Genomic DNA, 16,046 nt, shown 5'->3' on the forward strand with positions numbered 1-16,046 from the left:
CCTGAGTCCTAGAAGGGATGTTGTCTCCTTCATTTATCTGTCCCCCTAAAACTTCCTTTTTCAGGGGTGTCCACATGATAAAGTAAAAAACAGTCAAGGTAGCAGCCACAATGGTGTAATTAAAACTCTGCCTATTTTTTAAGTGAAGTCAACTGCACCATCATGGTCACCTTCTTGGCTTTTACCATCATGGGCTGTTCTGTCTCAAATTACTGTTCAATAATGGTAATTATTCAGACTAGTTGATTGTCTTCATGCTCACTTCCATCATGTACAAGCTTAGAGTACACTTACCAGATTCAGAAAAGTGTGGAATATTCTGTCTCGGTAGACTTCAATGTCAAAATCAGCAGAGTATGTTAAGGTAATGATGGCCCCTGTAATTAAAATACAGAATAAGACAATATAAAACATTTTATAATTGGATGATGGTCAATCTGTGATTGTACCACTCTATACTGTATTGTGAAGCCATACTTGTAATACTGTATCTGGTTCTAGTTGCCGTGATCAGAAATGATGCTGAGACTTTAGAATAAATGCAGATAAGAGCAACAAAGATGATAAGATGTCTGGAAACTAAGCTGGACAATGAATGGTTAAGGGAACTAGGTATGTCTAATTTAATGAAGAAAAGGATTAAGGATGACAGGATAGTTTGAGGGACATTCACACAGATGAAGGGACTGGCTTTTTCTCCAAAGCACTTGAGGGCAGAACAAGAAACAATGGGTAGAAACTCATTAAAGAGAGCTACTACCTGGAACAGTGAAAGCAAGTGGAATGGCTTGCTTCCCAAAGTTGTGAGAGTTGTAAGATGCCAGTTGTCATCGCTGGAAGCTTTTTTTAAAAAAAGATTAGACATTGATTTGTTGGTATAAGGACTCCTGCCTTGGGCAGAGGATTGGAATAGAAGACCTTCAAGGTCCATTCCAGCCCTATGATTTTATAAATAGAATCATTTGGGTATCATCCAGTTCCAACTATGCATGTCTACATATGACTGGGTGGCATTGAGTGAAGAGGAATTATCTTGGACCATGTATAAAATGTATAATATAGTTTATTTATTTATTTATTTACAAATATTTATATAGTTAATGTATATAAATAATAAACTTCCTTTATTTCTTAAATAAAATCTTATGCTGAAGTTATTACCAACTTCCAGGGTTGCATATGACCTATGGGCTGTGGGTTGGACATGCCTGGTCTACACACAGTCATTCATCTGTCTCCACATCTATTCCTCCATGGAAGTGTGAATTGAATCATTCTTGGTTTTTCTGATGCCAATTAGTTCTGCAAGTTCAAGCTTGATAGTGAAACCTTCTCTTTGGAATGTTCTCCACTATTGTGGAAATGTCTCTTAAATTGTTCAGACCTATGACTCATCTTTTCATTCAGATCTTCCCTGAGTGAATTAAAATCTATCTTAGGTAGAAGATTTTCAGTGCCATAAAAATACACATTTTAATTTGTACTTGTTACTATGATAATTTTCTCTCAAGGATCCCTTGTAAGATGCCAGATAAATGTGACAAATTAATTTGATTGTGTTGGGTGTTCTGAATCTTTTGCTCTGCAAAAGAATTTGTCTACCAATATTAAATGGATCAGTCCATTTAACTCAGTTTTGTATATGATGACAACAATGAGGGCACTCATATAATCATTTTAGTTTACAGGATTTTAGGCTCATTATATATGCTGTTGTATGAAGTTCTATTAATACCATGGAACATTTGTTCTTTTTATGGTGTCTCTTTTTTTCTCACATCCTCAGGTCACAATCAACCACTTTAAGATCATCACTAATTCTAACTAATCTTCATCATTACATTTCTTCTCATGTGGTAGGTTCCCTTCTAATGAAGTGCTGCTGAGCCTTAACTAAGCTTCTGAAATTCAATATATTTTTTCCTTCCTTCCCCCTTTCCTTCTCCACCCCTTTTTTCTCTTTTCCATTTAAATATATACATACCATTTTATTTTTTATTTTGCAATTTCTTTTTTTATAATTAATTGGATCACTTAATACAAACAACCTCTATCAGGGGATTAGCAACTTAATATAAGTTAGCATGGCTTTATTTATATTTGTGGCATTTTATAAATTATAGTATTACTTTTATCTTTTTTTTAGTTATCTATCCTAGCTAACTAAGGGGGGAAATAACTCCCGTGACATCCATCTAGGAAAGAACCAAGAGTCTGCAAACGGTGGCATCGTTTGGTGCGGGACAACTTCTTGTGGCGACACGTGGACCTCTCTTCTTGCAGGATATCCTCCAAGATCTTATGGCATCTTCTACAAAACTATTTCCAAGGCAGCTTGTGGACTCTGAAGCTACGGGGATCTCTCCTCTCCTTTAGAAAACAAGAAGTACTTACCTCAGCATTGATGCAGGCTTTGGGTAAACAGGCTTTGGGTAAACTATGTCCCAAACTCCAGCAGTTGAGCTTGATGGAGCTAGATCTCCATTCATTCCAGTATGGCTGTATGCCCTCTTCTCTTACCTCCCTGGAATTGAGATGCTGTGAGATTCCTTTTGTTTGGTTCCAAGTGCCAGATACCTCCTGCAGTTTCCCAAGAATCCAACAACTTGCAATCTGGAATGTTCCTGCTTTTTCCAACCAGCACTTATTGAATATTGCCACCCAGAGCACTCTCAAGACACTTATCCTGTCAGAAGTCTACCGTATAACAAATGTAGGGATCCAGGCAGTAGCACCACATCTGAAAGACCTTCAGCACCTTGCCTTGTGCCACTGTAGCATTGGTGATTCAGCCATGCACTTTGTTGGGCGACACCTGAAACAACTGAACCATTTAGATCTCAGGAGCAATTCTTTGACAGATGTAGGTCTTCTTTGCTTAAGTGGTTTGCCAATCTTAGAGAGCCTTTGTTTGAAAGAGTGCAATCAACTTTCTCCAGAAACCGTTTTAATTGTTTGCCAGTCATTCCCCAGCTTGAAGCATCTTGATTTAAGCAGGATAGACTTTCAAGACAAAATATTCCAAAAGATCCAGTTGGGTTTGCCAAGCTGTACAGTGGCAAACACCATCACCGACACTTGCACAGATTCCAGCGCAGTATCTTAGAAGATAGCTAATTTTCCCTCTGCATGTTTTTCACAGGTTAAAAGATGGCAGCACTCAGACACATCTCCTCAGTAGCTTTTTGTCCTTACAGCTCAAATGTTTGTAGCAGGCTAAAAATGGAATAGATCAGACAAAACAACACATCTCAAAGGCCATTTGTTTAACTTTTGTGCAAATTATATGGCCACTGTTTCTTCTGCAGTTGTCCTCTGATGTTGACATAGCTCAAACATAAAGAATACACTGTCGAGGTGGTGCAGCATTTAGAGTGCAGTACTGCAGGCCACTTTAGCTGACTGTGTTCAGTAGGTCAGAGGTTCAAATCTCACCGGCTCAAGGTTGACTCAGCCTTCCATCCTTCCGGGGTAGGTAAAATGAGGACCCAGATTGTTGGGGGCAATGTAAATATATATATACATTGCTTACTGGTGTATACCGCTTAGAGAGTGCTTGCACTTAAAGCGGTATATAAGTCTCATAAATAAATAAATTTAGCATTTAGATTATTCATTGTAAAATTCATTGTAATTTTATAAGATGCTTTTGCTTTCAGATAGCTGTTCTCTGTAATTTTACATCAATAATTTTAACTTTATCTTATTTTATTCTATCAATATGACTTTTTATGTTTATTTTTATTAAATTGTAATTTTTATGTTATTAGTTTTAGGCATATGACCAAAATAGAATTAAATGTTGATTATTTATTCAAAATTCTGTAAAAGCAAAACCTTTGTTTAAAATAATACAATCAAATAAAGTAGATCTAGTGAAAATGAACCCATACAGTAAAAACCTGGCCTTTTTTTTAAACAGTTGGGCAGAGTACCATGGAGATCCAAGACATAGCTGCCCCGTCTTTATTCATGAGGCATTAAAATTGCATACCTATGAGTTTCATTTATACTTTGGATTTTTGCTAGTTTATTGAGGAGTGTTTTTCAGCATGCAAAAGAGATGAGAAAAGGATTTCCAGAAAATGTAGTTTTAAATGCTTTAAAAATTTGTCTAAAGAGCACATGGTGACTCCATAAAGCATTCATTTTTTGTAATAGTTTTTAAAAAATGGCACAGGAAAATTCCATATTTGGTATCTGGCAAATCACACATGTGAATGAAACATAAAAGTTAAGTAAACTCAGACATCAATCTGTTTGACAGATATTCACTTTAAATTGCACTTAAATATCAGTTTGATATTGTCCTTAGGTATTGCTGTTTCTCATTTGCATTCATAGCCTACTGATTCTCTGAAACATCAAGATGGCTTACATGGGTATTTTAATTTGATCTTCTTCAGCATCTCTGCCTGATAAGCTGAACTCTTTTGTGATTTATAAGGGGATCCTGTCTTCTGAACCATATTTAGGATTCAGAACTGATGGGTTCTGATTAAATAGAGTTGAATTAGGGATTGACTAAAAAGCAAAGCTCCTGCGGTCTGTCTGAACGATTCTTAATGTTTTTTGTAGGTAATTGCACACATTTGCCTATGTCTTCATATTGTTTGGGCAGAGCCATGTGAGGTGAGTTAGGGTAACATCTAATAACATTATTGGAGAATCTTTTGAATATGTAAAACCAAAGGAAATGGAGAAAGTGGATTATAATATGGTGATAGCTGCCTGGGGTTGGATCTATGCTCCACTTAGCATTTTTAATGTGCCTGGCTCAATTGGGAGGTGGGGAATATCTCTCTGAGGGAAAGTGAACCACTGCTATTTAAAAAAGACCACCTGAAGAGGCCACCTCTCAATCAACTTCCATCCTGTCTCCAATCTTCTCTTTTAAAGGAAAGTTATTGAGAGGATTTTAGTTAAGGATTCTAGAAGATGATTAAATCTTTTTTAGATGGAATACTAGTCATCGGATAGAAACAGAATTGGTTATTCTGGTGAATGACCTTTTGCCAGAATTGGATGGACCTTTTGCCAGAATTGGACCTTTCAGCAGTTTCTGATACCATTAACCATATTATCCTTCTGAACTATGTGTGAGGGCTGGGGACAAAAGGACAATGTTCTTTAGTGGTTCAGCTCTTACTTAAATGGGTGTACAATCAAATCCATGGCTATCCCAAATGTGACTTTGTCTTGTCTCCCAGAATCTTTATTAACTGACTAGACAAATTGTGACCCATTGGGTGTTCCTTTCAGAGATTTCCTTATCAAATTCCTCAGTGCCTACAACTTCACTGGAAAAGTTGGGATACATTCAGAGATTTATCTGTCTTGAAAATAGCCTGTGTTACCCTTATAGCCAAGTCAAACATCAGTAAAGGAAATGTTTTATGATATATTAAGTCATAAATTGTTTTATGACAATTTTATGTCATAAAATGTTTTATGATAACTTTATGTCATAAAATGTTTTGTAAAATTTTTCAATTTTCAATTCAACAAGAGCCAGGGATCCTGAATTTTGAACACATTCTGTAAGTTAGCCCAATAGAAATACTTTGCTTCAAAAAGTGTTGCCCTATGAAGCACCATTTTGCCCAGTTAGTTATGGGAATTAGAGTTATGGGAATTAAGAGTTTTAGTAGCAGATAGATAGATAGATAGATAGATAGATAGATAGATAGATAGATAGATAGATAGACAGACAGACAGACAGACAGACAGACAGATGATAGGATATTAGAAGGTGATTTCAATGGCACTGACTTTTCAGCATTTCACAATCTACTCACCACAAGGAACAGTGGGATCTACCTAGTTAAAGTTTTACTCTGTGTCATTTTTTATGTATCATTCTGTCTCCCCTTTGACATTGCTAGTCTCAGATCATTTCCTTCTGCTTATACTACCAGGCCTGCATACACAGAGCACTTGGTCTTAGCTCTCCTTTTTAAGGACATGGTTGGCTTTGCCTATCTCAATCCCCATCATGTCTTTCCTTAAATACATTTCTTTTCAGGTAGAATTATAAAGCTTACTTCATTGATCATTGTCCAGATTAGATTCCTATTCTCAGAAACCTTATACGCATATAGAAACTTTTTCGTTTCCATGCAAAGCTCTACCATGGAATTTCCAATGATGTGAATGAGCAGAGTGAGGGAATAGGTTGATCATCAGCCCATGTCTTACATACAAGGGATTAGAGGAATTTGCTCTTCTGTCACACAATGACAAAACATAATACACAATACAGTTGCAACAATAATCACTCACCACATATTTCACAACAATGACCAGTAGGCTTTATTGCATCTTTGCACGTAACCATTGGACATTTATTCCTGGAATTTTGGAGCAAGGCAGCACAGATTCTCTCATGGCTCTTTAATTAAAAAAAAATATCATTGAAAAGAAACTACATAATTGACTTCTGGTAATTCAAACATAGCCTATCAAGAGGTTTCATAAGAAATATTATTACCACATTGTCACAGTTAATTCATTTGTAAAGGATGAAAACCAGGCTTTGAATCAAGTTAACTTCCCTCCCTCTCTTGTCCCTTTCAGAGATGAACCTCACACCAGAAACTATAGGAAACCATTTAAATCATAGGCATAATCCATAACAGAGATCAATACTTTGAACAGAAGTACTGTAATGCACGATCTAGTATGTTCTAAAACAGGGCTTTTCAAACCACGGTACATGTAGCACTGATGGCACTTCAGCACCTGGCAGGTGGTATGTGTACAATGGGTTGAAAAGCACTGTAAAACAAGTGTTAAAAAAGTGTAAAAGTGGATGTTCTGAAGAGGCAGCAGTGCCAGAGAGGCCTGGGGGATAGTTAGCTGGAGCTGTGGTGTTACCGGGGCTCTGCTAAGAGCTCAGGATCTGCACCCATGGCTACAGCTGATTGGCGCTTCTGGCACCTGCACATAATCTTCAGGCGGAGATTCAGCTGGAGCTGCGGTATGGCCAGGGCTCTGCTGAGAGCCCAGGATCAGCGCACACAGCTCCAACAGATCAGCGCTTCCAGGACACCTGGAAGAGGAAAGGAGGAGGAGGGGGGAGAGAAGAGAGGATATAAAAGGAAGAGGGGGAGGAGAAGAGGATATAAAAGGAGGAGGTGGGGGGAGAGAGGAGAGGATATAAAAGGAGGGGGGGGAGAAGAGAAGGTATAAAAGGAGGAGTAGAACCGGTCCTTTTTTTCCTTTTTTTAAAAATAGTTTGTAACATTTTATTAGATTGTAGAATAAAATACAAAAGCACATAGTGGGACACAGTAGGGAGGAAAAAGGGAAAGAAAAGTGAGGGGGAGAAGGGAAAAAGAAAAGAAAAGGCATTGACTTCCAACTTTCTCTATTGCAGTAGAATGAAGCATTAACATCGAACTGCAACTTTTTACTTTTCCATAATGGTATAAACTAGCCATTTCTATAACAAAAAATCAATCTAATCAGTAAAACCCCAAATTGTCCCCCTTTTTTTCTATTCATCAAGTTTTTGACACTTTGCTAAGCACTGATGGTACTCGAATATTGTCATGTCCTAAAAGTGTTACAATCTGTGAAAAGGTTGAAAAGCCCTGTTCTAAAATACACACACATACACACATTGTTGGCATGCTGTTGTCTCTTCAGGAAGGCCTAAAGAGGAATACCTGATCAAGTGTTCACGGTTTAGGCTACTACACTTCTGTAGACATGAATGCCATTGCCCAGTTTCCTTTCTTAGTTTACAGGATCAACAGTTCTTTCTGCCTGAATGGATGCTTATGACTCAGTTCAGCCATATAGGGTTTTAAATAGGTCATTCCATTTCCTTCAATTCTTTCATTGATAGTAGTCTCTTAATAGCAGAAACTCGACCAGAGAGAGCCTATCTGTGGCTCTAATGTTGCTCATGGCTTCATTTCAAAGGCCCTCTGTCAGAGATTCCTTCTGATTCATAGGAACAGAAATACACTATTTCTTTGGAGGGGAAAGAAAGAAAAGCACTTTAGCCTTCACTGACCTGCAGTGACATGCACTGATATATCTCCTAGGGGATGTGACCTGGGCAGAAAACAAAATTTCCCACCCTGATACCAAGTCTGAACACAAGGACTTACTGCTGAGTTTCCACATTCACAGCCAGATTTGTCTGGACATCTAGTATGTGATAACCGGAGTGTCCCTTGCCCATGGAATTGAAGTTTTGCAGAAGAGCTCTGCATGTATTCTGCCAGGGCACTGTCACTGGTGAAGTTCTGATTCCAATTCAGGGAAGGAAGAAGACAAAATCAGCAAATCATTTCCTTCTATAGCAAATCACCATCAAAGTAGTTTAATTAAACCTCCTCCCCTCAAGATATTAACTGCATTGCAACCAAGGATGAATGTTTTGGGGAGAGGAAGTGAATGCAGTGAGTAGGACAACCAATCGCAAAGAAGGTGGACAGCTGTCAAAAATATGAGAGCTGTGATTTTTCCATTTTTTTCCTGTGATTGTTTTTTGAATGAGCAGATGGGTTTGCCTTTGTTTTCCTAAATTGTGTTTGAATTATACTAAACATTTTTGTACTTTTGGTGTCAGTATTGTAGGAATTCAGATTGCTAGGTTTCACGGATCTCACCATCCGTGTTTGGAGTGGATTCCAGAAATCTCTCTCTCTCTCTCTCCCTCTCCCTCTTCCTCTCTCTCTCTCTGTCACACACACACACACACACACACACACACACACACACCCCTAGGAAATACACAGTGGTATGTTACTCTAGACAGACAATTGACTACTATTAAAGCAGCTTGGTGCCCTCTGGATGTATAGGAAATCAATTCCCATAATAGCCATCCAACACAACCATAGAACGATGGAAGGCATAAAGCTGGGAAGATTATATTAATGCTTTAGACTGGAAGTAACTTTCCACATTTTCTATCAGACGTCCCCCCCCCACTTCTTCTTGCTACTTCAGCTTCTTTTGGCAGTGTAACAAAGACTTAAATCTAAGAGTTTATAAACTCTTAAATTATTTTTTAATATGTTCCCTATGCTGCCCATCTCTGTTTTGCAAGCCAACTTCAGCTATTTCAGTCCAGATTGCAGAAGCTCTGCAATGAGACTGGGCTTGTGTGCTCAGTTCATACTATGTCACAGCAAGACCTGATTGGTCATTCCCCTGCCTCTGGCTCCTCCCATTCCTGTAGGGAAGGTAAGCTTCATTGAATGTCCATTGTATAGATAGGTCTCGTCCTTTTTCTCTTGACGATTGTTTCCTCCTCACTCATTCCTGTGCTTTTTCTTCCTTTCCCAAGTATTTGCACACATGGAAGCCTTCACTATCATTTCCCTTCATAGATTATCACCTTTGACCTTAACACAGACCCCTTTCCTTTTGTTTTCTCCTTTTGGTAATATTATCACAGCTCTGATGTTATGACACAAGCAATAGGGAACGGGCTGTCCTTTCAATTCTATCTTCCTGTTTACGACCACGGGAACTCAAGCAAGGAAGAACTAGGGATTCACTGAAGCAAAGTAGCAATGATCCTGTGTTTCAACATAAAGATTTTTAAAAATAAAGAGAAAGGCAGGGAAGTTGTGCAGTGGTCTGGAACTGGGAGACCAAGGGGAGCATGCCTCAATCTGACTGGGCAGAAGTGGAAAGTGTCCTGATTGGCAGATGTAAAGGCTGAATGGAGATGAGTTTCTAAAGCTGAGGAATGTCCATTAATTTAAAAGGCTGTTGTTGGATCAAATGCAAATTTTAAAAAGGGTAGCACCTGCAACCCAGCAGAGAACAGAGAAACCTAGCATGTTATTTATTTATTTATTAGATTTTGTTTTAATCCCATCTTTTATTACAGCCAACATATTACTGGCTGCACTAAGCAGTAACCAGTTGATGGAAGCAAGGAGGTGTATCAGGCACTGCAGCCAATCAGATGTGGGTCTTCAATTAGTATGAAACAAAGTGCTGGAGACCACACCATTAAAGGGCTTAAGTGGTCTGGTTGGAAACAGCATCTTTTGAATCAAAACTGGAAAACACACGTGTGCAGTGTATTTGTAACATCATCCTCCATTCTTACATTATGGAAATAGTGAGTGGCATGTCCTGGCAATGGGCCAAGTATAAAGTGCAGATCTGCCCTGCATCGATACCTCTTTTACTAACTGCTCTTTAAATGAGTCTACATCCTGCAAACATTTTAGCAATTGTATAACAGATGTGATGATCTTTCTTCCTAAGTCTGCTTACTGGGCCAATATCTTTATCTTTATATTTTGAAATATAAATTCTGAATGCCTTGCAGGGCTATGTGCTGTGCAATGACCTGATCTGATTCTTTAGATATGACATCCCTCCTTTTTTATTGCACACATACACACACATTGTGCTTTTCTCATCTGGAATGAATGCTCTTGCTCTAAGGCAGGGTATCAAACTGATGGCCCATGGAGGCCGCGCCCACCCCAGCTCCGGCAATGTGAAAAACGTCACAATATGTCGCGGCACATCACGTGACGTGGTGAGTTTGACATCTGTGCTCTAAGGGAATGTGTATGTGTTGAATTGACTGAGTTAATAAAGTGGAGCTAAATATTTGAAAGTAATTCAGTTTATTTTCCATGGCATTCAATATAAATTTGGAAAAAGTTGATACTACTAGTTGTGAGCTTTTCTGGAAAAAAAGGAGACACAGTGTAATGCAATGAAATAGCAGCATCTATTTTACCTGCCCCATGACTGAAATGCTCTTAAGCTGTATCGCTAGCTCAGAGTTGATGTTCACTCGGAAGGAGGTTTCAGGCTGAAAAATGACATCATCATACTGGCATGGAACCCGTTCTTCATCAACAAGGAAAATGTATTTGCCCAGATCTAAGTTTTCCAAAGAGGTTGCAGCATGCCACATCGTAGGATCATACCATTCATAATTGTCTGTACTTTTAAATGTGATTTCTGAAGCTAATAATGAAAATGAGAGGGGGGGGGACAATAGATGAAGTCCATTTGTCTTCACTGATTTTTAAAAATTGCTCATAAACCTGCAGAATGAACTCTCAGATTATTTTTTTAAAGTCTAAGAACATTTTACTTTCCTGGGCCAATTTATTATGCATAAGGCAAGAGGAATGAGGGTTCTGAGAAAGTTGCCTTTACCAAAAATTGAACTTCTCCATGTTATGCAGAACTAACATTTTTCTTGCAATATGTGGCTTCTATCATACAGATGGATGGGGTAGTGGTGTCCATAGGTGTGTCTGTGTGTCAAAATCAACAAGTTGTTGGACAAGCCATCATTCTAAAGGGACAGGGCTTACAATGTCTATCTATCTATCTATCTATCTATCTATCTATCTATCTATCTATCTATCTATCATCTATTATCTTCCCAATTTTGGCTTCTCTGGCAGATATCACTGGACAAGGATACGATTTTTATTTATTTTATTTTTACAAATCAGCCCCGTAGCCCAGCTGTTCCCCCAGACTTATTCATCATACAAATATGATCACTATTTATATATGATAAATATCTAAATATTTATCATGTTTATATCTAACATGATATCAAATATATCTATAACTTCCCTCACAATATAATCACTTGTTTATATATAAAACAAATACAATGGAAGATAGAAGTAGAAGAATGGGTTGTGATAATGATACCATCCTTGTCCAACCTGCCTTCAATCACTTTATGAAAAGCATATTTCCCAGCATTTTGAGTTTCTTGGCCATTGCCCAATCTTTGTGATGGAAAATATCCAACCTGGCTACCAGATTTGGAAAAGTTGAGCTATAGCTTTGAACAGGATGCTGCTTCATGTTCAGTTGTTGGATTACTGCATTAATTTTTTTAGAGCAAGCAACCCCTGCTGGTGACAAAAGTTTAGAGTCACCATACTGTATTATGGCAATATTTGGTTTATTGTCTCAGACAGTTTAATGGAACACTACCTAGAACTTAAATGGAGCTGCTGGAGAGAATTTCCCATAAATACAATATGTGAATAGGCCTGTGGGAAGCTAGGATGACAGTAAGCATGACAATTTTATTAGTAATGTATTAACCATTTTTTCCACAGCCCTCACTTTTTTACAAATATGCCAACTATAACTGAGTATCATAATTCCTCTGCTATGGAATTATAGTACATGAGGGCTATTATACACAGTGCATTACCGAAATTCATATTTAATTCATTAACAACTTTCTATTTAATATTAATAAAGCTGCCATGCATCTATGCATAAACCAGTATACTCACAAGAACCCAAAGTCCTTGCTATGGCACTTAATATTGCCGAACTGAATGGGACCTGGGATTTTCTTTTACAGCTAAAGCTTCCACATCCTCTTCTTTCAGAGGAATATCAACTATGGTATACAGATTGCAAGCAATTGACTTGTCAATTTACTCAACACAAGGGATTCTTTCTCTGTGATATCTTTTTCTATGCACCACATCTCATCCCAAATTCCTCATTGATTAGAATTAGTTGAATCCCATATTCAGTCACCGTGTCCTTCCACTCAAAAGTCAAATATACTATTTTAATTTTGCTTGGGCAAAACATGATGCAAGCCCTTTTACAACTAATTTGCAACTTCGTTGGATCAGATGTTGCTTCCTCATTGTTTTTTCAGCCTTGTCAACTTTAAGATGTGAGACCTACCTAAAATCACTGAAGAAACAGCCAGAACTATGTTGAATGTAAGAGGATTATGGTATGCTTAAATCCATTGCAATCAATGTGGTTAGATGTATACAATTTAATGTGCAAGTTCTGGGTGCAAGAACCCACAAAGGCCATTAACTTTATTATTCAACAATCCCAAAAGATTCCGAGATTTGGCACCAAATCAAAATCAATATATTTCTTTAAAGAAAAGCCTTGAAGCTTAAAAATGCAGATTTCAATATTGCCAGTAGAAATAAAATAATGCAATAAGCTGGTGTATCCTCTATGTGAGTTGCCCTACAGCAAATGCAGTGTTAGCAAGAACAAAGTACACCTCTTTATCCATAACACCTCCCAGCAGAAAAGGTCTGAAAACATATACATGGCCAGTGTTGGTAATTTCCTTCATCTTCCTCCCACTATGGAAAAGGAAAGCTCCAACAATAATTCCAAAAACTTTGGAGAGCTCCAGGAGAAAGTTTATTATAACTGGAAAAATGACTTCAATGAACAGAGGCACAACTGAGGAATAATCTCATAGTGCTTATATTTTGCATGACTAATTAATAGTTGTCTGAGCACAATACCTGTCTCACATCCTGGACTGTAATTGCCATCAAAAGCTGCAAATCCAGCACCGGGGGCCATAATGAATTCTCCATTCAGTGGAAGGTACTAAGCAGCAAAACAGAATAAACAAAAGGCATAAATTTTGCAATTTCTCTCTGGGCTGAACTGCTGAAGACCAGCTAATGCCCATAATGTGTCATTAACTACAATCTTCCCCACTTTGTATTATTTAGAAGCACTATTCAAACATCATCACTAATAGCAATATTGATTCATTTATTATTTATACAATATTTCCATTTGAAATTAAAGGAGACAGTCCTAATTATTCTGACAACCACTATTTTGATATAAGGGAAGGTGACTTTTTTTCTCTTAGGCTGCACAATTCAGAGTGACCTGGGGAATGTGGATAAGTGAAATATAATATAACATTCACAGAATTCTTAAACTGAAAGTTGCAGAGCTCCCCTTGAAACTTTCTATCATTACCCATAATTCATTTTAATAAGAAAGGAAATGCTGTAATTCCAAAGATCTACTCAGGTACAGGATGCCGTTCTTCAGGGTCGGAGAGAAGCAAAGACAAATTAACTATAATTACAAGGGCTCTTTCATTTCAAATGGAAATATGATTTTTTTAAAAAAAAAAACTAGTACATTATCTACAAGCCACAGCAAGTCTCAAAATTGTGAAAAAAGAACAGATGTGCTTTTTTTTTAATTTGATGATCTACATAAGGACAACCCAGAGATTACAGATGGCCCTCAGATATTTAAGATGCTACAACCCTACTTCCAAATCCACTGGAAAGATCTGCTAGCTTTTGAAGCAAGGAGATGGCATGTGAAGAGCATCTTCTGCAAGTGCCCTCTTCCTTAGCACAACTGTGGTAGCCATGCTAGCTTACCATTAACAGGAATAAAAATGCTCAGGAGGATATGACTGTCAGTGGCTCCCCACTCACAGTGTTAGTGCAGTGAGCTCTAATGTTGGAGGCACTTGGCCTTTATTTTGTTCTTCCCAATGGAAGGGCAGGAGGTGCGATGGCTCAGCAGTTAAAGTCATTGAGCTTGTTAGCTGGAAAGCTGAAAGCCCAGATTTGAGATGCCGTGCAATGTTCCTGCCCCAGCTCCTGCCCGCCTAGCAGTTTGAAAGCATGCAAATGTGACTAGATTAATAGCTATCATTTCAGTGGGAAGGTAACAACATTCTGTGAGCCTTGGCATATAGCCATACTGGCCACATGACCACAGAAAATGTCTTCGGACAATGCTGGCTTCCTTGACCAAGGAACAGAGATGAACGCTAGAGTTGGAGACAACTGGACAGGGAAACCTTTACTTTTAATGGTAGGAATGGCCCCACCTCTCCTGGCTTACAATGCTCTAAAAGGTTGCATGACCTGACTTATCAAGCCCACACCAAGAACTGATTTTTCTCTGCACTTTTCTCCTTCTGTTGCTTTATCCAATCTTCTCTTCTTTTCCAAGCCAACAGATGGAATGCAACCAATACTCAGTCTCAACTGTAAATGGAGAAAATGCAGAACAAGCCATTGAAGGATGGCAGCACAGCCTGGAGAACTAAAGATCAGGTGGATCTGGGTTCCTAATAATCAAAGGGCTGTGAAATAATTGCGTCTAAGAATTTTTTTGATAATCTGTCCTTCCTTCCCTAAGCATTTCAAAATGTATTCATATTCAAAATGCTATTTTTAGTGCCTATGGAAAGTTAAATTCTCTGGGAGAAGGCCATTTACTGCATAGCCATTTAGTTACTTCATAAATCATAAAAAATGCATAATGCATCACACCAACTGCAAGAAACGTGAGCACCAGTGTTAACAAACAGCAGCAACTAATATCCATATGTCTTTCCAAACCCCAACTAAAGAAGATGATCTTCCTTCATTTCCTAAATAAAAGGGGGGAGGAGCCATTTTAACCCTAAAGGCAGACATGTCAAACTCACGACGTCACTTCAAACGTGCAACGTATCAGGACAGTTTTGCCATTGCCGGCAATGGGGTGGGTGCGGCTTCTGGATGAAGCATCCAGACCGCGGGCTGGCAGTTTGACACCCCTGCTAAAAGGGACAGAATATCATTGGATTGAAGCATTTCAGCACTTCCAAATGAGTACAGGTAGTCCTCGACTTACAACAGTACATTTAGTGACCGTATGACGTTATAAAGGCACTGAAAAAAGTGACTTATGTCACTTTCACACTTATGTCCATTGCAGCATCCACACGGTCATGTGATTTACATTCGGGTGCTTGACAACTGGTTCACATTTATGATGGTTGCAGTGGCCCAGGGTCATGTAATCAACTTTTGTGACCTTCTGACAAGCAATGGGAAAGCCAGATTCACTTAACAATGGTGTTACTAATTTAACAGCTGCAGTGATTCACTTAACAAATGTGGCAAGAAAAATCGTATAATGCAGCAAAACTCACTTAACAAATTTCTCACTTAGCAACATAAATTTTGGGCTCAGTAGTGGTCGTAAGTCAATGACTACCTATAGATGTTCCACCTCCAGTCTTCTTGGATCCATTTTCAAAGGAAGCTGAAACTGATCGTGCTTTATTTTTGCTTATTTCTAAATTAGGCCTGAAGATTATTTCTCTACAGACAGGAAACCCTCATCCCCCAAACATCTCCCAGCCTCTTGTTTTGGGAGCAAAAAAGAATAGTAGGAAGAAGTGATGAGAAGAACAGCAAGATAAAAAGTTACCAGCTTTGGGGCAATTTCAAGAGGTCCCACTGCCTCTGGGA

At 38.3% G+C, this 16,046-nt stretch overlaps 1 protein-coding gene across 1 annotated transcript in view; it reads right to left on the reverse strand.

Annotated features, from left to right (window-relative positions):
* Window positions 1-16,046, reverse strand: part of AMN (amnion associated transmembrane protein) — a 102,229-nt gene that overhangs the window by 16,295 nt on the left and 69,888 nt on the right. Inside the window, exons 4-8 of the mRNA XM_039364842.1 lie at window positions 13,278-13,365; window positions 10,733-10,965; window positions 8,121-8,258; window positions 6,283-6,391; window positions 295-377 (exon numbers count right to left, since the gene is read on the reverse strand). Of these exons, the coding sequence (XP_039220776.1) occupies window positions 295-377; window positions 6,283-6,391; window positions 8,121-8,258; window positions 10,733-10,965; window positions 13,278-13,365 (651 nt within the window). The remainder of the gene's footprint in view (window positions 1-294; window positions 378-6,282; window positions 6,392-8,120; window positions 8,259-10,732; window positions 10,966-13,277; window positions 13,366-16,046) is intronic.

The sequence above is a fragment of the Crotalus tigris genome, unplaced genomic scaffold (genome assembly GCF_016545835.1).
Source record: "Crotalus tigris isolate CLP2741 ecotype Arizona unplaced genomic scaffold, ASM1654583v1 scf7180000019856.1557650, whole genome shotgun sequence".
Lineage (NCBI taxonomy): Eukaryota > Metazoa > Chordata > Lepidosauria > Squamata > Viperidae > Crotalus > Crotalus tigris.